This window comes from Anthonomus grandis, chromosome 6 (genome assembly GCF_022605725.1).
Source record: "Anthonomus grandis grandis chromosome 6, icAntGran1.3, whole genome shotgun sequence".
In the NCBI taxonomy this organism is placed as follows: Eukaryota; Metazoa; Arthropoda; class Insecta; order Coleoptera; family Curculionidae; genus Anthonomus; species Anthonomus grandis.
In genome coordinates, this window is record NC_065551.1 from 14610351 (window position 1) to 14637555 (window position 27205).

General features: G+C 32.8%; 1 protein-coding gene and 2 long non-coding RNA genes across 4 annotated transcripts; 2 read left to right on the plus strand and 1 right to left on the minus strand.

Moving 5' to 3' along the window:
- On the minus strand, positions 1-16164 carry LOC126737218 (uncharacterized). 2 transcript variants are annotated; one of them, XM_050442005.1, is made up of 3 exons: positions 16031-16156; positions 583-732; positions 1-534 (listed from the first exon to the last, which is right to left on the minus strand). In XM_050442005.1, the coding sequence occupies exons 1-3, from the start codon at positions 16086-16088 to the stop codon at positions 239-241; spliced, it is 504 nt and encodes a 167-aa protein (XP_050297962.1). In that variant the 5' UTR covers positions 16089-16156; the 3' UTR covers positions 1-238. The 2 variants fall into 2 exon arrangements, with proteins under 2 accessions (XP_050297962.1, XP_050297961.1); XM_050442004.1 differs by having other exon boundaries at positions 8-534; positions 583-735; positions 16031-16164.
- Positions 5939-8160, plus strand: LOC126737222 (uncharacterized). The gene is made up of 3 exons (XR_007660972.1): positions 5939-6027; positions 7387-7507; positions 7564-8160. It is a non-coding gene; the product is annotated as an uncharacterized LOC126737222 (long non-coding RNA).
- Positions 16165-25028: 8864 nt separating the features above from the next.
- Positions 25029-26673, plus strand: LOC126737221 (uncharacterized). The gene is made up of 3 exons (XR_007660971.1): positions 25029-25112; positions 26066-26468; positions 26529-26673. It is a non-coding gene; the product is annotated as an uncharacterized LOC126737221 (long non-coding RNA).
- Positions 26674-27205: the final 532 nt, after the last annotated feature.

Here is a 27205-nt window from a genome sequence, read left to right on the forward strand (position 1 = left end):
TCTTTTCCAACTTTTGTAAGTTTATTTTATTGGCTTAATTAAGTAAAAAACATGTCTTACACATATCTTTGTATGGCCATAAAATAGGCGTTTTCAATACATTATGTGACTCTTGCTTTTAAAATCAATTATTTCAACAGCACTTTCTCAAGCTAATATATAAAAGGAAAAACCTTTTTTTAGTTTTAAATCTTTGAGAGGCATTTATACCATAAAATATTACTAATTGGACACAATTTTAACACATAAATAACCATATAAAAATTAAAAATCCCACCACCCAACTCATTTTCTGCCTTACAGCCCCAGAGCTATCGTCAACATTTTCCACAATTAATCCATTTTTTTCATCGAAAATGTGATCGTTACACCTATCAGAGTTACAGGAAGCACACGCGTTTACCGTTATGTTATACAACCCCAATTCTGCAATATGCCACGCGCAGTAATTTGTTATAAATGTGGGCACAATCGCGCATCCTCTGTATATTCCAGTTTCATGGTCACGAGGATTGTTCTCCAGGTCCCATAGGCCTGAAAAGGTTGGTTAAGAAAAGGTTTAATGTTGGTACGTACACTTACCAGAATAGTTTATATATAGGGAGTAGCATCCGACGTATATATTAGGGTTGTGCTGCCCTCCTAGTTCATCGTAGCAGTTGTAGATAGGGGCTTTCTTGGGGTCAACACATTTATCTTCATCGTAACCTGTGCAAGTGTAGCAGAAGAATTCTACTAAGGGGTGAAAAAAACAATTAAAAATACGTTTTTACTTTTACATTTATTTTTAGTTATACACAAACAGGTACTCTAATGAATTTGGTGATTTTGAGACCTTGGTTGATAAAATTTTCTCTAGGTAAAGATGTTCTTGAAGTAGAAGAATGATTCTTACATCAAATTATTGGGTAAAAAATATTTCTTGTTTGACTGAAACTCTTTTAAGAATATTCCAATTAGTTCGTGAAAATATAGTCAAAGTTTTCTAAGAAAATATATAAGCTTAGGGAGTCTAAAAACAAAAACAGTGAGATATTTGGATTCCCTTAAGATCGATTGCAAAACGGTAATTTGCCAATTTTGTGGTGACATCCCTGGACCAACTAAAATTAGGGGCATAGTGTTATACAAGAGAGCCTTTCGCTTCTATTCTAAAAATTGTTTAAGTAATGTGAAGCAGACCTTGGGCCTTGTGAACTGTGTCAGCGTACTGGCAAATACCTTACATGGCCTAACCACAAGCATTCCTGTTTTAATTTGTGAATCAGTGGATGCTGATGTTTCCAACATGAAAAATAAGATCTCTAGCTTGCAACAAGGCAAATCCAATAAATCTAGTAAAAATATGCCACCCTCCTCTTCAGATGTTGACTTGCTTACTTAGCTGCATGATCGACAGAACAGAGGTAACAATCTTTTGCTCTTTAATGTTCCTGAGTCCGATAATGAGTATAATAACGATATAGAAATCCGCTTATTCTCTTCTTCAGAATATTATTCAGCAGCAAGAATGCTCCCGATGTCAAAATAGTTCTGAGCTCTTCACATAGAATATAGAATGCTATATGAAACCAGCTTAAAAAAAGCTCTCAGGACAGTGTAGGATCTAGAGAGACGCGTGTCCCCCCCCCCCCAACTCTTTTCACGGATGACTTTCCCTCCCCTCTCCTCCCCTTTCACATCGCTGCACACATCTAGTATATAAGCCTATAGAATAGTAGTTTGCTGTCAGTTTACACTTGATAACGGTTGGAGATACTTACCAACCGAAACGTCGTGTTACATTAAATAAATAAGACAATGCAAGTCCGACAAGATGTTTTCACTGTACCATTGTCTACCACCTTCAAAAACAAACCAGCTTAAAGTTAAAGGTAAGCCTTATTTAAAATTTGATCTCAATTTTCACTAATATGTGATCGAGTTGTTTTCGGTGGGGATGTTAACATAAACTTCTTAGATATTGATAAAAGTCATACGCAAAAATTACTTACTAATTTGGACACTTTTAATCTAAAGCAAATAATAGATAGCCTAACTAGAGTAACTGAAACATCAAGCACTTTAATAGACTAGATTGCTATTCCTAAAAATCTAAACAACTATACTAAAACAGTAAAAATAATTGAAAATAATGTATCCGATCATCATTTAACCCAATGTTCATTAGATTTAAATATAAAAGAAAATATTTTTTTTATCAAATTTGGAAATTTGAAAAGAATTGATCAAGCATTCTTCAATATCTATATTAATAACGTGCAATTTGAGCTAATTATTTACTTAAAACATGTGAATGAAGAAATTCGATTTTTAAATCAATCAATTTTGGCAATATTTGATTTAGTAGTACCAATAAAAACAGTACTAATAAAAAAACAAACACCTGACAGATGCTGAGTGACAGTGGCTGACAGACAATATAGAGAAAGTGATAAAGCTAAAAGAGAGAGCCTATACGAGGTTTAAGTCATCTAAAAGCCCAACTTATTAGAACTACTATAAACAATTGCGAAATCTCACTAATGTCGCAATAGGTCAAGAAAAAAATTGTTACTTAGAATTTTGCACTCGGTCTAACAAAAACGCAATTTGGAAGCGTCTTAAGAACCTGAATATAATAAATAATTCTAAATAAAAAGTCTAAGTTAATCCCTAATGAACTAAATAATCCTACAGATATTAAGAGCTTCTTTAAGCAATATTCAGGTTCTGCAACAATAACACATGAAGATCCTTTATCCTTCTACCAACAAAATAAAAAAACGAAATTAAGAATCAATTGTATTCATAAAAATTTTTGGCATTTGAATTTGATTTAAGAATGTGTTGGCCAAAAATACTACATTACGAACATTATAAATACATGTTTGCTAGAAGGCCTTTTTCCCTACAGACTGGAAGATAAAAGTACAAAAGCATAACCTTTGCCAAAAATAAACTCGCTAAATGAATATAATGACTTAAGACCAAGTATTTTACCATGCTTCTCCAAATTTCTCGAAAAAATAATGGATATGCAAATAAGGAAATACTTACAAGCTTATCAAATTTTATTAGAACATCAATCAGGATTCAGACCGGGGTATAGCTGCGTCTCTGCCCTTGCCAACATCACGCATGGCATATTGAGGGAGAACGACGCTGAAAAAACTACTACTTTAGTCCTTCTAGATTATTCTAAGGCTTTCGATGCCATCAACCATAAGCTTTTACGAGCCATCCTTTCATACACAGGATTCTCCAAACGATCAGTACGTATGATGGAAAACTATTTACATGGAAGATTTTAGTTTGTTGCAACATCATCGGGACACTCCTAACACTCTATAATTTAAAGTGGGGTTCCACATGATTCCATTTTATCTCCCATTCTGTTTTCGTGTAACATCACTAAGGCCCTACATAGGTGTAAATCAGATCAATACGCCGATGACACTCAAACTAGATATTCATTTTTTCCTCAAGATTGGATACATGCAAAATAAGCCATTGAAGATGATCTGGAGCGCTTAGTAAAGATTTCTAAAAAACATAATTTAGTGTAAATCTGAAAAAATCAGCAGTGCTTTATTTTGGTAAAAATAAGTCGGAACTTAGCAAGAGGATGAATGTAACAATTCAGGGCAATGTTATGCCTGTTTCGGTTTGTTCTAAGTGGGTCTATCTGTTCTATTTGGGTCTTATGCTCGATACTAAGATTTAGGGAGCACGTTGATCTTTCGATTAAGAGAGCTTATTTTTCATTAAAACTCATTAATCCACATTGATATATACTAGCAGTAAAACAAAAAATTGAGTTAACAGACATTTTGGCTCTTAGATTCTTCAATTACTACGATGTAATATATGGCCCATGTCTGACCCAAAATAATGAAGCTAGGGTTCAAAAACTTCAAAAGATATATAGTTCTAAGATTGACAGACTAAAACTCCTCTATATTTAACAAACAAAGTCCAATATAGAACGAACTTTATAACTAATAATTTTTAATTATCGGATAGGAACTTTTTGTTTGTTTTACATTTTCATTGTCTACCTAATGTTTCCGTTTAAAATCACTTTAATGCTGTTAGTATTAGTTACTCTAGATAATACTTGTAATCTATACTAGATTAATCCTTTTGCGGCAGCTATATGCAATATTTTAGATATTAAGTATTTTATTAGGTTCTGGACAAGAACAATTTTTATTGCTTTCCAGCTCCTTTTTGCATTTTATTAGGTAAATTATTTGTTAAGAAAAACTGTATGTGTTGATGCTCTGATGTAATATTTGTTACCGATGTAAATAAAAGTTATTATTAATATTATTATTTAACCCCAAAACAAGGAAAATTAAAAGCTTGAAAAATCTGTGCAAAAGTATTTAAACGAACGCAAGGATTGTGGGCAGAATAACATCACAATGATTTATATGAAGGGTTTCATATTGTGCAAAAAGGGTATCTTATCGGCCAAGCTCCTTCAAAGCAGCATCACTAGCAAAGTCAAAACTAAATGTATATTATCAGAATGTTCGTGGTTTCAGGACCAAGCTGATTCCTCTAGAGTGCAATGTTTTTACTTCCTGTTTTGATATAATTGCTCGGTCCAAGACTGGCATTAAAGACAGTTTCTATATATAGTAGAGTATATAGATAGTAATTTCTTACATAAATAGTAAGCTGGGTTTCCACTTTTTCAATGTGTATCGCTGTGACCTGACAATTGCCTCAAGTAATGGTGAACGTCTTAGAGGCGCTTTACTCACAGTTCACACATCAATAACAAGCTGTCTTATCTCAGGGCAACATTGACCAGGTCTATGTAAAAATAGGAACAGGAAAGCATATACATGGTTCTAGGATGTGTTTATCTACCACTCAACTTACGATTAGGGTAATATGAAAGTTTCAACTCAGGTGAGATTACTCGGCCAATGAAGAGATCTGCATTCTGAGTGATTAATTTTCCTGAAACCACATGAACTATTGTTGATCTTTGCTTTAGTACTTATCCAACAGTCAACAACTCTAGTACCAACAGCTGAAACTAATAATATCATGCGCATGTCCGAAACTTTTTCGCTGTAGAACTTGTTTCAGCTCAATAACATTCCAAATATAAACAATGTTGTTCTTAATGTTGTCCTGCGTCAATCGAAAAGTCATGTGTCTTTAAACCAGATGTTGGCTAGTACCTACTTGTTTCCGATGGATGATAACAATTATCCTCCATTGCAGTTTGAAATATTATTGCGTAACTGCAACAATAATAATCCAGATGGAACTGGCTACTCACGAACTTAATAAATATACCTGGACTGCTAATGCATATGGCCACGATACCCAAAAATGACCATTTTTATAGTAGTTGTGTTCTTTTGATGTTGGTCACTCTGAACATTTTTAGTGTTGCCAATAAAAAATAAATTGAATAACTGTAATGAAGTTGACGACGCTGACGTTTGACGTGTTTGTATAGCGGATTGCCTAGTTTTTGGCGATTTGTAAACGACGCTGGGGTATATCGTCTGGAACAGGCAATGTATCTTCCTTCCTTATTTAATACGTGAATAATGTATCACCATCTTTATTTAAAGGTATTTGCCACAGATGTAAATAGCTCCGCACGTGCGATGTGAGATGCCACAGAGGTAAATAGCTCCGTGCGGAGCTATTTACATCTGTGGAATTTGCTATATTTGTGAGGAGGGCATAATTGTAGGAATCCGTACCTCGGTTCGGTATGTAAGTTCGGCTAGTTCCGTGGTGTTTTTGTTTTTCGCCCGTTCGTTCACCAAAAAGTGTGGTTAGTGGTTAGATTATAATAATCTTATCATTTTTATTCTTTTTACGTATTTTACCTCAATTTGGTGAATTTGGATTACTGCTTTATTTAGTCGAAAATCAGTTTTGCACTGATTTATAACTGAGTATTGTCCAGTTTTGTATCATAAGTTTGGCGTATGTCTTTGATCCTGGGGGATATCAAGGTATTTTGTGCTTTGATACTGTATTTAACTCGGTATATAAATTAAAAATGTAAGTACAACAACATTATATTTACTTTTCTGCACTTGTCTGACTTGCATATCTACTTATACATATAATTTCTTTTAAATTTTGGACCCTAGTAGTATGAGATATCTCTATTATTATTCTTGGGCTTGGGAATTAGTTAAGTTTATTTTATTTTATTTTCTTTATCAACGGGCAAAGCCCAATCTAAATACAAACAGTATAAATACAAAAAATAATTACTTTAAATACTAGCATCACATTTATAACAATAATAATAATAATAAACACTTTTCATGCAAATATGTACATTTCAGGGTTTAAGACAGACGTTTATGTTTAACAAATCTAACAATGAAATACAATTAAAATTTACATTATTACCAGTTTTAAGAAAAGAACAGACACAATGACGTTATCAAAGGACAATAATTTGCCGGTGAACATAGAAAACTAAAAAGAGTAATTTATAAGCTCATAAGCTGTCTAGCTAAGTTATACTACTCATTGGGTACCTACTAAAATTTCCTTAATATTTTGCTAATAGTTTTTAGCTTCATCCATCCTATACAATTTTGTAGGATATTGTAAATAAGTTTTTTATAACTTAAGACAGATTCCCAAGAATAATAATACCGAGAATAATATACTTATTACGGTGAAAAGAAAATCACAAGCTTGTGGACAGGGTTTTTTATTCCCAAATTTTTTTAAAATACATTTTTTTATAACACTTTGGGAATAAAAAACCTGTCCACAAGCTCGTAATTTTATTTCCACCGTAATTCATCAATGGACATGATTTGAGCAAACTAACAATACTAACATATATATTTATTTTACAAATCTAGGTATAGGTACAGGGGTGTGCAGTGTGCAGCCCAGACCGAACATTTTAAACAGAGAGACGGATGACCAGGACAGAGTACGTAGCGGTGCGGCGCGCGCGACTCGCTTGATAATAGCTTGTATCTCTCTTTATAAAACCTTTGGTCTGGGCTGCATACCCCTGTATACATAGTTCACGTATAACATAATACCCAATGTAGGTATCATGCCTAAAAATCCTATTATGTGCTTGGAACCCCATTGTGAGAAATTCTTTTCTACACAATCAAGTTTAAATCGACACAGAAAAAACATTCATGGATTATCATCTGCTATAATAGAGTATGGCAGCAATGTTAGAAAATATAAGTGCTTAGATGAAGGGTGTAATAATATATATTTTAAATTTAACAGTGATCTTCGGCATCATCTCTCTAAAACTCATAATCAACCAGAGTTTAGGCAGTTTTCATTAACAACACACCAAACATATGTAGGTAATGTAATAGTACTAATAATGTAATAATACAAATGTATGTATTTTTCTCATTACAGACTTTCAAAGATGGTTGCAAAATGAATGCAAACTATTGTAAGTGCAATATTTTAAAAATACTGGTGCTAAAAAGGCTTGTGAAGGATATGGAAATATATACCTACGAGTGTGTACGATCAGGTAACTTATTTTTCCATCTTAAAAGGTGTTATTTTAAATTTGTTTTATATTTATAGGCATTAATGGAAGGATCACTTCAAATCGCAAAAGAGCATCAAAAAGTCAAGGTACTGCCAAAATAAATTATGGATGTACAAGCCAAATTATAGTAAAAAGAAATATAGAAACTGATGAATGTGTTTTATGAACTATTTTAAAAAACATTATGGGCACGAAAAAGAAATACAGCATTTGAAGATTCCAGAGTCAGATCGGCAGAGTATAGCCTCAAAACTACTTTTAGGAGTACCCCTTCCAAGGAAGATAACATAATATTTTTATTGCTATTTTTAATTATCACATTTTTTAAAAGAATTTTAGAATATGTAAGAGACAACATTGAAGGCCCTGAACTAAGTAAGACTGATTTACTCTCACTGCAAGACATTCATAATGTGAAAAACTCTTTTAAAATTAATATTATGGAAGGATGTTACCATCAAACAGATTCTGAGAGTATTCGAATATGGGTTGAGAAATGCAAGGCAGGACAAAATAATCCAATAATTTTTTATAAACCACAAGATTCTAGGTTAAATCCAGAAGATTTCTGTTTAATTTTTATAAATCAGACACAAAAGGATCTGGCAAAGAAATTTGGACATCATGCAATTTCTATAGACAGCACCCATGGGCTTAATGCTTATGATTTTGAGCTTACAACAGTTTTGATAATTGATGACTTCAAGCAAGGTTTTCCCATTGCATTAATGTTTATTAAAAGACCCTTATTTTTACACTGTTTTTTCAGAAAATAAAAGAATCAGTTGGAGTCATAAATCCGCAAACATTTATGACAGATATTGCTCCTATTTTGTGTATTGTTGCATTAAATGTAATTTTTGTAAAATTTGTATTCACACTCATGTACTGAATATACTATACAAACGGTTATGTGTAACCACATATATACCATAAACCTGAATTTTGATAAAAATTTGAACCGGGCTGTCTCCTTAAATGCAACTGAAGAAATACAAAATTTATCGGCAAATATTCCTGTCGCTCCCAAATGACAAAAATTTAACTTTATTAAAAGAAGGTACCACATCATCATTACTAGAAGCTTTAAAGGATCTTCAATCTAATGAGTACACAGAAACCCAATATAAATGTATTCAGGAACACTTAAATGCCATAAAGTCGACGACTACGTTGACTTCTCAAATAGAAGAATTTCATCAAAAAGGAGAAGAATTGATTCGTAATGCCAATATTGAGAAACAACTTAATTTTTATACTACCAAGAAAAAAAGGAAGTCACAAGATGATTCAATTCAGAAGTCAAGTCAAGATGAAATTGATGTGATAAAGGAATTGATTTTCGGAGATCTGGTTGTATCTAGAAATACAGAAAATGACCATTTATATTGACAATTATGTATATTTAATAATATTGTGTTGATATACCTAATATTAGAATGAAAGCAATAAAATTACCTATACATAATTATACACAGTGTCTCTATATAGTTTTTGAGTTCTAATATACAGTCTGTCCAAAATTGGTGATGCATGTATAACTATTTAGCTATCTTCTAATTATAAATTTCCATCTTCTAATTTAATATCTTCTCCTCATTATAATTTTAAACGCAAAATAAATGAAAATAAATAAATAATCTCGTTAATAAATTTAAGTAGATATAATGTACCTACCTATTAATATAAAATTAAGCAAAATAAAATGCTGCAAATGCATTTTATTGTCTTAATACAATAAAATTATTTCATTATATTATTATTACAGGAAAGAAAAACTTGTTATGTAGCTAATTTTATACTTGGTTAGTTTAAAGAATAAAAATGGTTCTATTTCATTTTTAAACCATATAATTATTGTTATTGAATGCTAGGTACCTTCATGTTGTCGAGTTATATTGGTACAATCTTTAATTTTATTTTATTTTTTAACTTTTAATAATTATCTTATACATATTAATATTATATACACTATCGGACAAAAGTAGAGAAACTTCTAAAAATTCTTTGATTTACGGAAACCATGTATTTAAATTAAATATTTACTACAAATATTGTAGTTCTCAACAACTGCGTTTTTTTACCGCATTTTACATGCCTCTTATCAGTTGTTTGTTTACAATAAAAGAATTCAAATATTTTCGGATGGACATAAGTAGAGAAACCTAAATATCAATCGTCCAAATTTAGTATTTAGTTCGCTTTACGTGAGTTCTGTTGATAGTTTTGCATAGTTTTTTTAATCAACATGCCTCGCGGAAGATATTTGTCTGAAGACCTTCATAGAAAAATAGTTGATGCACACAAGAGTGGTATACGACAAGTGGACATTAGTAAAACGCTTAATTTGCATAAGTCCGTTGTTAGCAAGACAATTTCTAATTTTAAAACACGAAATTCAACAAAAAGCATTAAAAAAAGTGGCCGCCCAAGAAAAACAACCAAACACATGGAAATGATGATAAAAAGAATTGCCCAGTCTGATCCTCACAAATCAGCAAATAAAATTTTAACTGAATTACCTGGTGTTAATGTTAGTTCTAAGACCATACAAAGACGACTGAGGAAAGGAGGATTATTTAGTAGAAGAGCCGCTAAAAAGCCGTTTATTAGCAAGAAGAATCAGAAGGCCCGACTCAACTTTGCACAAAAATATTTGCATTGGACAACCAACGACTGGAAAAAAGTTCTTTTTACTGATGAAAGTAAGTTCAATTTGTTTGGGTCCGATGGAATCTCATGGGTACATCGACCACAAGGCAAAAGATTCGATCCAAGATATACACAGCCTACGGTAAAGCATGGTGGTGGCTCCTGCATGGTATGGGGTTGCTTCTCTGGGTTCGGTACAGGACCATTACACATCATTGAGGGTATCATGGATCGATTTGTGTATTTAGACATCCTACAAAATGTAATGCTACCCTTTGCTGAGGATAATTTACCTTTGACTTGGATATTCCTACAAGATAACGACCCCAAACATAAATCAAAGGTTGTCAAAGATTGGTTTTTATCGGAAAATATTAGGGTTATGGACTTTCCTGCGCAAAGTCCCGATCTTAACCCGATTGAAAACCTCTGGGAGGAACTAGACCGGCGTGTAAGGCAACATCAGATCAGTAATAAAAATGATCTTATAAAAGTTTTACAAGATTCCTGGAATTCTATTGGAGAGGAAACCATTATGAAACTGTTGGAATCCATGCCAAATCGATGCCGCGAGGTGATTGCCAATAAGGGATACTCTACTTACTATTAATTTTTCTAAGATAGAAATAAGAAATAACTTGTACTTTTGGAATAAAATTTAGTTTCTCTACTTTTGTCTCATAAATATTTTGTTTAATTAAATTAAATCTTAGGATTTTCTTCTACAATTTATTTTACTTTATACAAATTAAGTCTTAACAATTATTGTTGATTTTCATTATGTGTAGAACTGCATTAGTTTTGAAGTATTCAAATAAAACGCAAATTTAAAAAGTTTCTCTACTTTTGTCCGATAGTGTATATATATATAATATGTAGCCATCTTTTAAAACATCACAAACATATATACCTAACGCACATTTAGTTACATTTTCATTCTTCCCCACGGAAAAGTCCCCAATAAGTCCGTATTAAAGTATTAATAAAAAATTTAAATATGCTATTTATCAATTTTTATCCTTCATTATTTATTCGAAATCGATTTGCGCAGGTGCTTGTTCCGTACCGAAACGAGCCGACGAAAAACCCGAGTGTGTGCCGAATAGCGGTACAGATTCCTACATTTAAGCCCTCCTTAGTTGTGTTCTGTGGGTATTTGGTTCACTGTTTCTCAAAACCGAATTATTGTGAATTTTCTGTACCTGTTGTTTATGATAGAATAATATATTTTTACTATATAAACCCTTGCTAATTACAAACCCTAATAAAATCATCTATATATTGATTTTTATAGATGGTTGTACCTATTAATGTGAAAACACTGTACATAGAAGGTAAGTAAAAATTGTAATAGTAAAAATAGAAAGAAAATAAAAGTGTTCTTAACTGATTTGTTAAGTAAATACAAGCAAAAATTTAAATGAAGATCATCATTTTCATGGTATTAGGATTTATAAGATTCAAGATTATCAGAATAATAAAACAAATATTTTAAAGTGCATGCATCTATCCCAAGTTAATTGCAACTTTGTCTCATTTTAGGTGAGGATCACTTTCTTTCATAAATTTTAACGAAATTCTTAAAGAAGTACAAGAAAAATCACAAATCTAACGCAACTATCCTAAATTCTTAACTAAATGTAACTTTCTATTTTGTATTTGTAAACATAATCACTCAAAAACTTTAATTGTTTTGTTTCCCTACAATTGGCACAACTGAAATTTGTCAGAGTGACCAACATCGAAAAGACACAATCACGCATAATGACGGCTCCCTAGTAGTGGTCATTTACTTTTCATTAAATTGGCAGTGCAGGTATATTTATTAAGTTCGTGTGGCTACTACTGTAACTTCAAAGCAGCATATTTCACCATCATAAATGAACATCTTGGATCTGTACCTCCTAACCTCTTATCCAACACAACCATTGAGGAAATATTAAATGTTTTTTATGATATTCTTTATAATATTTTGGATATGTTTGTACCATTTAAAAAGATTGGCAGTAGGAAATTCCTCAGATGGTTTTCACATGATTTTAAATCACAAATTATTCACAAAAATGCTGCTTACTAAAAATACAAAGAAACTAAACTTCCCCTTGCTTACCAACATTTTTGCCATTCGCGCACACAATGTAAAATTTCAATTTTTGGGACGCTTCCACCTAGTATTTTTCTCAATAACAGAAAGGCTGTAATGGGATCGCAATCTGCTCAACTTTTTTCTCATAGTGTCACGCATTATTTTAATTGGCAAACAATTTTCCATCTTACTTCGCCAAAAAAGTTAATGCAACTTAAAGCAATTTACCAGTAAAAGTGGATGGTTATAAACAGTTTATTAAGTCCAAATATATTTTTTTAGTGAAGAAAGTGAAGAAATAGTCCATACTTGGCAGTGGAGTCGTAGGTTAAGGTAAAATGAAAATCCTGCAGTCTCCCTCCACTTATTTATTTAAGATTTACTTAACTTAAAATTCCCTATGTGTTTCGGACACAGTGGTGTCCATCATCATAAGGTACACTTAGAAATGTTTAAAATTGGTATCAGACACACGCCCCAGGGTTTGATTACATATCAAAAACCCTCTATTTATTATTATTGTTTTTAATTTTAATTTTTTATTTTTATTTATTTACATTCTGTTGTTGGCGAGCACTGCAGGTGACATCTATGGGAGAAGTTCTAAAAGTACCATGGTACGTGATGGTTACTACAATTTTTTGGTAAAAGCAAGAGGAAAGCAGAAGATTCATGGAGAACATATTAGATGACGCGGTTAACATAATGATAATGATTCGTACGTTGTGAAGAAGGAAAGCAACGAATAAGTACTATATAAAAGAAATTGTAAAGGGTAAGAACAATGTATTAAGAGACTATGAAGAGTTAAGACATAGTGGGTTGAAGAAGTGAGTACAAGAATGATGTACTTGATCATTAATAGAGTAATGGTGGTTGTTTTGTGTAGATTTATTATTTTCGAGTATTTTCAACAGATCAAGTTTATTGCTTTTCCGGCAGAAATATAAAAGCTTTAAGTCAGTAGCTGGATTAAAACTGTGGTTGTTAGTATAAACATGTCTTGCAAAGTTAGATTTGATAGATGCTTATAGGGCAAATATTTCGGTTCTTGCTCTTCTCAATCTCCCTACACTGTTCATTGATACGTGTAGAAAACCTTCTACCGGTCTGTCCAATATAAAATGCATTGCAGTTCTCACTCGAGCACCCTATCCGATAGACTCCTGATTTTTGTTCTGGCGGGATTTTGTCTTTACAGTAGATAACAAAAGATCTTAATGTATGTTTAGTTTGAAAGCAAGTATTGATGTTATGTAAATTAAATATATTTTTGATTTGGTATGAAACCGTACCCCAAAAGGGGATTGGATAATATTTTTGATCGTCTGATTATTTGATTATCAGATTTTTATTTAGATGTTTATTTAAATGTTTGAAATAAATTTTATTGATTAATTTTAAAGGAAAGTGGTTATTGGAAGCTATTTGTTTTATAATATTTAACTCTATGCTGAAGTCAGCTTTATCTAGGGGAATCGAGAAAAGTCTAGAAAAGTGGGAATGGAAAGCTTCGAATTTCTGGCTATTAGGGTGATTTGAGTTATAAGGGATGGTACTGTCAGTGGATGTAGGCTTTCGGAATATTGAAAATTTGATCTTATTGTTTATACGTGTTAGTTTAAGATCTAAAAATGCTAAAGATTCATTGGTTTCAATTTCAAAAGTAAAATTAATGCATGAGTGTAAAGAGTTTAAGAACGTGATAAAATTTTGAAGGTCAGAGAGAATACCCTTAAAAATGGCAAAAATATCATCTACATATCGTTTGATAAAGAAGATGTGTTGAAAGAGGGGACTATTTTTTATTTTAAATCTTTTCGGATGAATATTTTGCAGTCTGACATGAACAATTCAGCTAAAAGAATGTCCCCTCTTTTAGAGCTAGAACCTATTGCAACACCTGATTTTGTTTGTAGTATATATAGTTAAATTGAAAAAAAAAATTGTTGTAAAATCAAGTCAACCAGAACGCAAAGGTTATCAATATAGACTTTCTCAAGATCAGTACTTTTTTTATAAGTAACTCTGCAACTAAAGATAAACAGTCCTCAGGAGGAATGCTAGGGAAGAGGTTAGAAACCTCAAAAGATACTAGAAAGGATGAATCAGGTAGAATGATATCTTTCAACTCTTGAGCTAGTTGAGTGGAATTTTTTATAGAAAATGGACTTTTAAACTTAAAGTGAGATAAAGTAAGGTGTGGTTGAGCCAAGAACTCAGCTTGTCACATGGAGAGCCACAATAAGAAACCACTGGACGAATAGGCATACGGATCTTGGGCAAGCCGTACAACAAAGGGATGGACCTGGGATCTGAGTGTCTCCTTTAATGGGAGATCATTGATAACCACATTTTTTTTTTTTATGCATCTATTAGTAGCGGCAAAATAACTAATGCTATTTTGAAATTCTTTTCTTTAAATTTTTTACACTAAGTAACCTGAAAAAAACTATATAGGGGCAGGAATTTATGGGAACGAAATCATCGGGCCATTTTTTTTGGAAGAGAATTAACTGGACAAATTTATTTAGACCTCTTCGAAAATACTATATATCCTTTAATCGTCCAATCTTTGGAAATCCAAGTGGATGAAAATGGTGTTGTGTTAGTAAATGAAAATAATTTCCAACAAGATAGAGCTCACCCGCACTATGCCTTGACATTTCAAGAGTGAGAGTTTAATGAACAGTTTCGAGGGATATAGATTAGCAGGCGTGGTGCAACTAAATGGCCCGCACGGTCGCCAGACTTAATACCGCTAGATTTTTTTCTTTCGGGGTATTTAAAAAGCAAAGTTTATAAAACTGCACCTGAAAATATTCATGATTGAAAGGATCGAATTACTTGCGAATGCGATATTAGCCGATGTTTGTGAGGAATTTTAAAATACAATTTATTATTATTTAACTTCAAACTTTATTATTCTGTGAACTGATTAAATTGTTTATTTTTTAAACAACTTTTTGTACCTTTACTGTTTATAAGTTTATAAAACTTCATTTTTTATAACACCGTTAGGTGGTAAATTACGATGATGTGGTATATCTCCTCTGTCTAAAGCTTAAACTATACATTTCATATCCATATACTGGAAAGAGTTCAGCGTAAATTTTGCAAGTATATTCATTACAGGTAATCATTACAGGTTTTACAAGATTCAAGAATTTCATAAGATTCTCTGCTCAATACTTGATCTTGCAACAACCATATCAGCTAGAAAAAAAGCAGGAAGTTATTCATTTCAACCACAGATTGTCCATATCTCACTTGGAATACACGTTCCATCCAAACCTTCCATGTACGTTTTCACAGGACAAACTATGCCAAAAATTCATTAATTTCTTGAATAATAGAACTAAGCAATGAGCTACATAGCCTTGATTTCTTTAAATCTTTAAATCTTTTCGGACAGCTTTATCTGGCCTTCATTTATAAACTAAGTGACTATCAATGAATTTTTGTATCCTTTTTCTTTTTTTTTTTATTGTTGTTTAATTGTGATTTTTGTTACTTGCGTTTGTATTTAGTTATTTACATTTGTATTGGGCTTAACCCGTTAATAAATAAATAAAATCAGCAAGAAATATTTGGTGAAATGTACCCTGTAAGTAACCAAATCTAGACAACAAATATCTCATATCCCGTTAATCTGAATGTTTTAAAAATATACTTAAGTAGTTGTTTTTCTTAATGGAACATCCTGTACATATGTAGGATTTCTATTATAATATTTTACCTTTAGGTCTAAAAAAAATATTTACCTGCTGCAACAGTGCTCAAATAAAACAATAAAAATCCACAAAACTTGATGTTCAACATGCTTAATATGCGACCAACACTTATAAATAACGAAATCCTAATAAGTTTTCGGATTAAAAATGACCAGACAGAGGGGTTTATATTAATTTCTTAAATGTTATTTTATTATTATTACCTCAATTAGAAACTGTTTTATTTTATCTAAATAACGCATTGTTTTCGTTTAATTTTTAATTGAATAATCCAATAATAAAACTAGATCTATATAATATATATAGATAGATCTATGTAAATCCAGCATACAGGTGAATAAACCCTATATATGCAAAGCAAAATAATAGTCGAAGGGTCCTGTTTACTTCACAATCTTTATTTCACGTTTATGTGTGTGCCGTTTTTTAACCTTTTTATAGACATTTTGTAATAATATAATGTAAGTTTTACTATGTTTTTAATTAATTTATTAGTTTAATAACACCCTTTTATATTTACTTACATAGTTTTCCCTTAACCGATACTGAATAACCGAAACGCGTCGGGATTCATGAAATAAAGATTGTGAAGTAAACAGGACCCTTCATCTATTATTTTGCTTTGCATAATGGTACTTCACCCTGGAGAAATGTATGGTAAACCCTATATATGCAATTTAGATCTTAGTTATATGCGTGAGAAACGCTGACTCTTCACCATAAACTTTTCCTTTGGTAGATATATGGCAGAGTAAGAGACTAAGATATTACGGTGAGAAGTAGTGACTCCATGGCATAGTCATCATATTTTTATCATATTTTTTATTAAATAAACCCTTAGTTTTAAGATTAAATTGGATTCTTCGTTTATAACCTATTACTCCATGTTTATTTGTTAGTCATTCTTGTCGTTAAAAATGAATAGGTTACTTTTTTTCAAAAATCTTTGTGTCGTTTAACGTACATACATAATATGGCACAGTCGATATTATTTTGGTCTAAAAACAGCTTCGAAGAAACTTTCTAGGAGTGTTTTAACACTGGTAGCGTAATCCAAAAAAACCAGCGACATCTGGCATCACAGCTTTAGGCAGGCTTCAAGAAATCACGGGAAGAAGAATTTGCTGTAACCATTTCTTTTTTTGGAATTTATAGGAATAGTTTTAGGACTTTTATAAAAGGTAAAAACACAAAATCTACAGCATCACAGAAATTTTTGTGTGATGCTGTAGATTTTGTGTTTTTACCTTTTATAAAAGTGTATGACCAGCATCTTTGGGATAATAGATGAATTTTTCGAGGTAAATAGTTTTAGGAGCACGCGAATTTAACGCTTTTAATTTTAAAATTCAATAAATATACATTATCAATTATTTATAATATATTAAAGCTCAACTATTATTTTTATAAGAGTTAAACGTTACTGACAGATACTGATAAACTAAGCAGTTCACTTGGTGGTTTATCTATAATAAAAAAAAGACGAAATGTCAACACGCAAAGTAAATTGGGATCGTTTTTGATCTAAACTAAGTAATGTTAAACCTTATGATGGTGACTGTAACAAGTTAAAGAGGTTTATTATAGGTACGAATGATGTGCCAAATTATATTTTTGAGTGTATCCAAGAAAAGTTAGTGGATAAAGCTGAAATTTTAGTGGGCAACCGTGCAAGCATCAGTATATTATGTCCGTGTACCCAAGAAGTTAACTAAGCCGATTTGTACTTAAATTTAGCAAAGGCTTTCGACACTATAAATCATTACCTGCATTCATTTTTCTATGCATAAGCGCTTTCGGCTAATAAATAGCCATCATCAGTGCTACCTAAAAGATGTAAAGAATATAACTTCAAGACTTGGTAGCCGGGAGATAAGAGATGATGATCTGTATGGGCCTGACAGCTGGTAGATGGCTGAACATCATCACTAGAACCTATGGTTGAGTGATTACTAGGAATAGCAACCGGAATTATATTCTTAGTTTAGTTTGGCTGATTTTTTTCATGGATGATAGAGGGAGGATCATCTTTATTTGCATTTGCTTGTGATTGAGGAACTTGCTCATCCTCCGTGAGGCTTATGTTTGTTGTTTCTGCAGCAAAAAAATCGGCATCTGTAAAGTTTTCAAAGTTGAATGGCCATATGTCGCATTTCCGAAATCCGTTAATCGCTGTAGACATAGTGGCAGCTTGTATGAAAGCTTTACCAAAAATTTCGCAATTTGGAACATGCTAATAACTTTACCTGGATTAGATCTAAGCCATGCTGTTGCAGCTTGGTCATAATACACACTCAAATTCATTAAAGAGAAATCCAACGGCTGAAGCCGATGAGTGCAGTGAGGTGGAAAGCAGATTATAATCACACCGTTTTCTCTAGCAACGTCTATAAGTTCGATGTTCTTTGTGTGCGTAGAGTGGCCGTTGAGTAAAAGTAGCACCGGGTTGTCTTTAGTTGCTCTACTGAATTGGACGAAAGCTTTGAACCATGAGACAAATATGTCTGTGGTCATCCATCCACTGGCATTGCAATGAAAAGTTGTGCCTGGTGCCGAGTTATTCATTAATTCGGCTTTCATCCGTTTCCGAGGAAAGATTAGCATCGGGGGCATATAATTCCCTGCTGCGCTAACACAAATCTCGATCTCCTTTGTCCTCGTTCAGCTGAGGATAGCGACCCACCTTGCTTCCTATCCTTCCGTGAAATTATCTTGACTTTGTTTTTGAAACCGAAGAGACTCCCGTTTCATCACAGTTATAAATCCTATCTGGTACTAGTTTAAAAAAGGGTGTTTTTTTGAGAGGTATACAAATTTGAAGTGAAATAAAACTATAAAAAAAATTTATTGACATGGTATTGGTTTTATTTAAAAGATATTGTTATGCCATTAGTGCTTAAAAATGATTTCGGGCATATGAGCGCCACGGCTGGTTTGAATGTAGCGTAATCGGGAAGTCCAATTTTCGACCACTTTTTCAAGCATCTGGGGCCGTATCTCGGCAACAACGCGGCGAATGTTTGCTTCCAAGTGATCCAACGTCTGTGGTTTATCTTTGAAGACATGTGATTTCACATATCCCCAAAGAAAGTAATCCAGGGGTGTGAGATCACACGATCGTGGAGGCCAGTTCACAGGTCCATTGCGTGAAATTATGCGATCATGAAATGTTTCCCGCAATAAATTGATAGTGTCTCGCGCTGTGTGGCATATTGCACCATCTTGTTGAAACCAAAGCTCTGCCACATCAAGTCGGTTCAACTGAGGAACAAAAAAGTCGGCAATCATGGCTCTATAACGTTCTCCATTGACTGCAACATTCTGGTCGTTATCATCTTTAAAAAAATATGGGCCAATGATTCTTCCTGACCATAAAGCGCACCAAACTGTGACTTTTAATGGATGTAAGGGCGTCTCAACAAAAGCTTCTGGATTTTCTCCACTCCAAATTCGGCAATTTTGCTTATTGACGAAGCCGTTCAACCAAAAATGAGCCTCATCGCTGAACAAAATTTTGTATTGAAAAAATGGGTCAAGCTGAATACTGTTTTCCGCCCATTCACCGAACGTACGGCGCGCATAATGGTCCCGCGGTTTCAGTTCTTGCACAAGTTGGATCTTGTAAGCTAGCAAGCCAAGATCTTGCCGCAAAATCTTCCACAAAGTGGATGGGCACAGCCCCAATTGTTGTGCACGATGGCGAATCGACTCATTCGGGTCCTCTTCAACACTATGCTCCACAGCAGCAATAACTTCTTCTATGCGCACTGTATGGCGTCTTTGTGGATGCGTATTATCAACTAGAGTATGCGTGGTACGAAAACAATCCATGGTTTTTCGAATAACATGCTCGGATGGCCGATTACGTCGACCGTAAAATGGACGCAGCGCACGGTAAGTTTCGCGAATTGAACTAAGATTTTCAAAATATATTTGCACAATTTAAAAGCGTTGTTCTGGAGTAAGTCTATTCATTGTGAAATGGCAAACTGTACTGACCACGAATACACCACCAACTAACAAATTGACAATCACCAGAAACAGTTTTGACAACTTAAAATCCAAACCTCTAAAAAAAATTTAGTTATCTAAAACATCACCCAAAAGCTTATAAAATTTTTCGACGGAAATTTTATTGAAGCTCATAGCCCTAGCAGCTGAGGTTGCCTCAGGCTTTCTTATAGATAAATCACTGTAACGTTTTAAAAATCCTTAAACCCAGTCAACACCGGCGAGTTTGGCTGTTTCATTAAAGTTATGTTTCTTGCCAATTTTGACGGCCACATGGTATGATAAACTTCTAATTTCCATTATGCTAAGTCCAAATAATCTTGCTTCCATTTCTTTCAAATATTCGACCAATTCATTTTCTTTCTTTTTAGTGAAAACAGTTGTAATTGGCCCTAAAGGTAGATTCAATTTCATTTCACCTTTGGTTTTAATAGCGTTGACATGTCTCTCCAACGTTGTTTGTGGCACAGAGTATTTCGACGCAGCTTTACGATAATCCATTTGTTTGGTCAAAACTTTTTCAATCGATTGTTTCATGCTTTCCTTGGACCACTCTACTCTCGTTGTTTTCTTTTTATAATTGCGAACCATTCTGCTGCAAATAAAATAATATTTTAATTGATCAATATTTAACTAATCAATTTTTCTGTTGAATTTTTCATGAAAAAATATATTGGGGTAAGATGGGGTATCCAAGTAGGTTGGGGTATCCAAGGTAAGATGGGGTACTTGGATACCCCATCTTGCCTCAAATAGGGTATCCCATCTTGCCCCAAAGCACGTGTTTTTCAAAAGGTATTTTCTTACCTTTTATAGGCGAATATAACCAACAAATTTTTTTCTGAAAAGATGCTTCTATACAGGTACACTGCAGTAGGAATATTAAGTTTCACTTTAACTTCCTGCACACTTTATGGCAAGCGATATAATATGCCATAAAATAAGATCAACGAAGGTCAAAATGGTAAATTGGCTGTAACTCGAGCAGACGCGCACTGAACGAATATCTCGGATGCACTGAGCGCGGGTATTGTCCGGACATGTGACTCTAGGCAATAAAGGTGGTCACACACTTTTAGGTTTTGATGTAATCGGGGTACCTCATCTTACCTTATGATCCCGTCTTGCCCCTAGTTCCCCTACATGTCCATCCCACTTCCATTTGAGATTGCGAATTTGGATAACTGCCTTTGTGACCACCTTTCCATCTTGCGCTACCATAAGGTTCTATGCATTTCCTGCAGTTAGTGTTAATATTTCAAAAAGTTATTGCATATTCATTGATCTATCACTCTACTCTCAAAACATTGTGGCAGGTCGCTTTTAAAGACTTCCCCAAGCTTTCTATAGGCTCTCCAAGAAAGTGTAACCCTTCTTTTGATTTCGCACGTTTAGTTGTCTCTTAAGATTTGGGTTTTATGACCAAGATCAATAAAAATTTGGGAATTGAATTTGTCATGTATTTTGTTTTTGAGATATTTATTTAAAGACCTACTTTAGAGCAAATCTTTTGTTCTTGTAGCATATCTTTGATGTTTGTAAGGTTATCTGAGTTTATATTTGTTAAGTTTCGGCCATACACATTTAAACACTAGTTTTCCCAATGGAGCTTAATAACCATACTCCAAGACTGTTACAAAGAGTTTAGGTGGCATCATGTGTGTTTGTCTGACATTTCTGTCGATTTGAATGCATCTAGTATTTTCATGAAGAAGATTTACGACTATTAAATATATTGTAAATTAACTTATATTTGTAACCAACCTGACATTCCTGTAATGCACTAACGACCGCATTCAGCTTTACCGTATCAAAGGTCTTTTGAAAGTCTACAAAAGCAAGGACTAGTGATCTATTGTATTCAATGCTTTCTTCAATCACCATTCGTATGCTTGGCAGATGGTCATTTGTTCCAAATTTAGTACCTAAGCTTGCCTGCTCTAGAGGTCTCATTACCTCTCTATACAATAAACCAACTTACTTATGGTACTTGTTTAGAAGATTTTCACGAAATAATAGGAATATTGTTTAAAGGAGTTTTAGTTAAGAAATTCATTTCTTACACACTACTTTCATATGAACACGTTTTCAACATCTAAAATTTTTATTAAAGGCAACTTTGTCAACCAAAATTAAGACTTTTTGACAGCATCAAACATAAGGTGCGCCTTCTTTCCAATTCATTGTCGGTTTCGGTCTTTTTAGGTCTTTTTTATTTAGCTGCATGTATACCTTGTTTTCTAAAATTGTGTAAAGAATATAATAATTTGTCTTTATCTCATTTATTTTATAAAAAAAGTATATTGGTCAACTTAACATGATAGCGCCGTTTTTATTCTTTTGAAGAAACTTTATTTGGATTTGAACGGGAGAGAAAGTACGGCGGCAGTATTTGGTGATTTTTTCAAGTCGTTTGATTGCGTGAATGTGCTAAGTGCGAAGAAGCTAGTCACAGCAAGATTTTTGGCTGTGTTTAATGTGGCTCGAGTAATATTTAGCAAATAGAAGATACATGGTTAAGAGGTGAGATAGTACTTCATCTGCGGAGAACATATTTATTGTTTCTAATTTAAATCAATGATCATCAACATTTTATTAAAAATTGATGTGGCTCAAATGAGCTTTTTTAATATTATCAAAACGAATAGTTCCTGACCCGTTTGAAAACTTTTCCACTCTTGTGGATTCCGTGTATACTTATCTATACCGATTAATATACCGATTAATAAAATTACATCAGGGTATGAATGTATCAACTTCTCTACTTTTAATTTACTTTGGCTCAATCTGATTTGAGTCAATCTAAAAGTTCTAAATTTAACGCTGTAGTAAAACCTATTTTATGCTGTCTTCATGTCTGAATAAAATACACTATTTTTGAATCTGATTGCTTTTGGACTTTTCTTGAGAAAGTAGGAATTGACATAAATGGAGAATTACCATGGAAATTAAATGAAAAAAAATATGAAGCATACCCATAAAACTCAGTATCTTCCGGTCCTCTCTTTCCTATTTCTTCTCATATTTTGCAGTTAAAAATGGTGTTCGGTAGCTTGCCCCACACATTGCTTAACTTGTTTATTATTCTCTCTTTAAATCTCATCTGGCATTGCAGTCTGGGAAAACACAAGTTCTTATATGATTCAAGTCTTGTTAGTCATATAATAAACGGAAATCCTCGGGATTCATGCCAGCCCACTATTTCTTTTCAGTACCAATATGCATTCATGTTTAGGAATTTTCGGTACCTAAGCAAGATTCATAGAACTTTATTTTCCTCTTCCTTCATACCTACTTAAAAAAGATATTATAAAAAAATCAGTAGTCTTCGAGACTTAACATCAATAAGAGACTCGCCTTTTGTAACCAGACGCCCAATTTAGTTTTGGAAATCACAAAGCTACAACATTGGCAAATGTGTTTACTTCAAAACCATTTGAACAAATTCATTTTTATTTATTTAAAATAAATAATAAAACATTTTTAATAATAATTTATGTATTTTTTAGATATGAACAAGCATATTCTTTTAAAAATTTAACTGGTCCCAGCATTATAGATTGTTAGGTGTATTATATTATAGATTCTCCTTAAAATATCTCTTAAGTTAGATAATATTTTATCGAATATTCCGATGAACGCTGAAAATTATTATTATACAGGGTGATTCAAAATTGGGTGCAAAGATTTCAAGGACGTATTTACCAGCCAAAAATAAGAATTTTTTTTCATAATAACATATGTCCTAACTTGTTTCGTTTTCTAGATACAGAGTGTAAAATTTTGTAATTAAAAAAAATTGTTTTTTGTTATGAAAATCTGCTTTCGTGTATACCTATCTGTTACTTAGGCTAAGTTAAATTTAAAAAAAAATTAAATGAATCTCAATAAGCGATGCGAATTTATTATTTGTTTTAATAGGGCCAGGCACAGATTTTGATTTTTTTCTTGGAAACAAAGCTAGATACGAGTAAGGCTCAAGAGGCAAGAAAGTTACATTATTGACCGCTTAATCTAAAAAAAAAATTAAATTGTCAAAAAAGCGGTGGCGTACCATAATTTTACCTATAAGTATCAAGTAGGTAGCCCCCTGAAACGCCACTGGAATTAATAAATTTATTTTATTCCCACCAAAGGTAGGCCATAGGTAGACAAATAAGCCTATCAAATTTTATTTAAATCGGCTGAAAGGATTTTGACTAATTCATAAAAAACCAATTTTATTTAAAAACTTTTACACTCTGTATCTAGAAAACGAAGCAAATTAGGACATACTTTTATATAAAAAAAAATCTTATTTTTGGCTGGTAAATACGCCCTTGAAATCCTTTTCACTCAATTTTGAATCACCCTGTATATTGTAATATTTATATCGACGAATTTCTTAGTATATCTATACCATTTAAGGGGTTCATAGATATTTCTAACTTGACAATATGTTCTGTTTATATAAATTATCAATATTTCAAGCATTGCTAGAATCTATTATAGCGTTTTTACTGTTCGTTATATCTTTATAGGTGTGAATTAAAATACTCGATGCACAAAAATAAACTGATTTATTCACACACTTAAGCCGCGTTGACACGGGTCAAGTGAAGTGATCATGTCAAATGAATTCATATGAAATGAACGTTATTTGAACGTGTAAACCGACAATTCATTTGGCATGCTTGATTTCAGATGAATAACTCGCGAGTTAATCTAGTTTAACTTTTTCGTTCATGTCGAAGAAAACAAAATGTCCGCGTCACGTTGGACGGAAGAGAAATCCATAAAATTTGTGTTATGTTACCAAAAATATCCATGTTTGTGGGACTGTAAATGTTTAGGTTATAAAAATAGAGATAAGCGGGCAGCTGCAATTACAAATAATATCACCGAAATGCGTGAAAATGGTATTATTATGACCATAGCCGAGGTAAAAATACGAATTAAAACAATTCGAACAACATACTTTGCCGAAGTAAGAAAAATTAACTCATCTATGAAGAGTGGAGCATCAACTGACGACCTATATACAACTACTTGTGGATGGTTCTAAATTGCTGATGGTTTTCTACGAAATACAGTTGTTTTACGTGAAACGCATGATAACTTGGTAAGTAAAAGTCGAATGAATCAGCTTGAAAAATATAATCAGATTATCATACAATCATATTCATCTGCCATGGCACTGAACCAGTAGTACTAAAATAATTAGCATAACTGTCGCGAATCTTTGAAGCACGTTCTGAATAATTATTAGTGCCTTGCCGGCCTAGTGGAATTGTTGCTGTTGGAAAAGTTCTCCATGATCCGGGTATAACCTATTCCCTATCCAAGTCCTCCACATCTACTACTTCTTGGCTAATGTAAGTAGAGGGAGAAGTTTTCCGTAACCAGTTATGCAAGACTGTTGTTGTTTTTACAATCAACGTCGGAGCAAGCGGAATAGGGCGTTCAAATATTCTAAATTTTGCTACCACTAGCCCAAAGGCGTTTTCTGAAATACGTCTTTCTCGGCTTAACCGGTAATTAAAAATTTTTTGTTGCAATGATAAATTTTTTCTGAAACAGGGCTTCATAAGATAAGATTTTAAGGGAAAAGCATCATCTGCGACAATAACTCTTTCTGAAGAAATGTTTAACTGCGAATTTTCTAATTTTTGATATAATGTACTTTGAGTAAAAATACTTGCATCTGAAGCTCTTCCTTGGGCTCCTATATTAACATATATAAAGCAATAATCTGCGTCCACCAATGCCAATAATACAATGCTGTAAGTTCCTTTATAATTATAGAAGTCTGATCCTGCCTGAATTTGGTTTCTTAATAAAATATGTTTTCCATCTAGGGCCCCAATACACATCGGAAAGTTCCATTTTGTTGCGAATCCTTCTTGTATATTCTTCCAGTGCGCTTCGGTATTGGGAACCTACAAAAAAAAGATCTAATTACGAAATATTAATACATATTTTTTAAAAGTATCTACAAAATGTGCTACGAATACGTTTACAAAAAGACCATCATTAATTTTGTAAATAATTAATAGATATAATTATTTTTTTAAGGCAAGCCAAGTATCATCCAATGATGGTGTTTCAGAAGTTTTACCCAGTACGTCGGAACATTCACCAGCTAGGACAACCCAAGCCAATTCTGAAATAATTGAGGTTATTCCGAGGGTTACCCAAACACCTTAGCGTAAAAAAATAATTCAGAAAAGTGATCCTGCTACTACAGCTGTAAAGAAATTAGAAAATATATGCAAAACTAGTGCAGACGCATTACAGGAGGATGAATTTGAAATTTATGGAAGATACATAGCCTCGCAGCTACGATCGATGGACCTAGAAAAAGCTATTGATGTTCAAAATCAGATTAACAACATTTTATCAAAGTCAAGAATAGAAGACATCAAATGCAAAAAGAGTCTCCACAACACTTTTTCAATTCCTCATCCGGAAGAGAGTTGTAAGTTTATAATTAAGATTAATATCTAATGTTGTTTATTAATATGAATAAATTTTTTAGTAGTAGATATAAATTCACCACCACCAAGTAACCAGAATGAAGTTGAGGTATATTCAGAAGAGGATAGTGATATAACGTTTATTGAAAAACCTGGGCATTCTAGTGACATTTTGTCACAAGCTGTGAATTATATTTTCCAATATACAAATTCTTCCAAAGCTTCATAAATTGCTTCTAGAGTTTCAGGAATAAACCGAGAAATTGTACTTTTGGGAATTCGGTAGAAAAATTATAAACTTTTTAAAGAGTCTAAATAACGCAGGGTTGTTTCTTATTTTATTTTGGGTAAAATTGCTTTACGCATAACAGTATCAATTTTTGTTAAATTTGATCTAACCTTCTCCAACAAAAAATTGAATTGCTGTATATTCATTCTTAACAAATTTTCATAATCCTTTGGTTCTTCATCTAGTAATTCTTGAATTAATTTAACGGATGGCCTTTCGTCGTTTAATTCATTCCCTACACCAAACTCTTCTTTTTCGTCGATTTTTTTTATTCTGAATTGATTTTTTTAATTCATTTGCTATAAGTACCACAGTTTCCAAAACAATGCGATTCATTTCTATTCTAGACGCCATTTTTATTCAACTGAAATAACTTCAAAGCAAATGAAAAATGTAAACCTCTTTATATCATCATTTCATATGAATTCATTTGACATGATCAGTTCACTT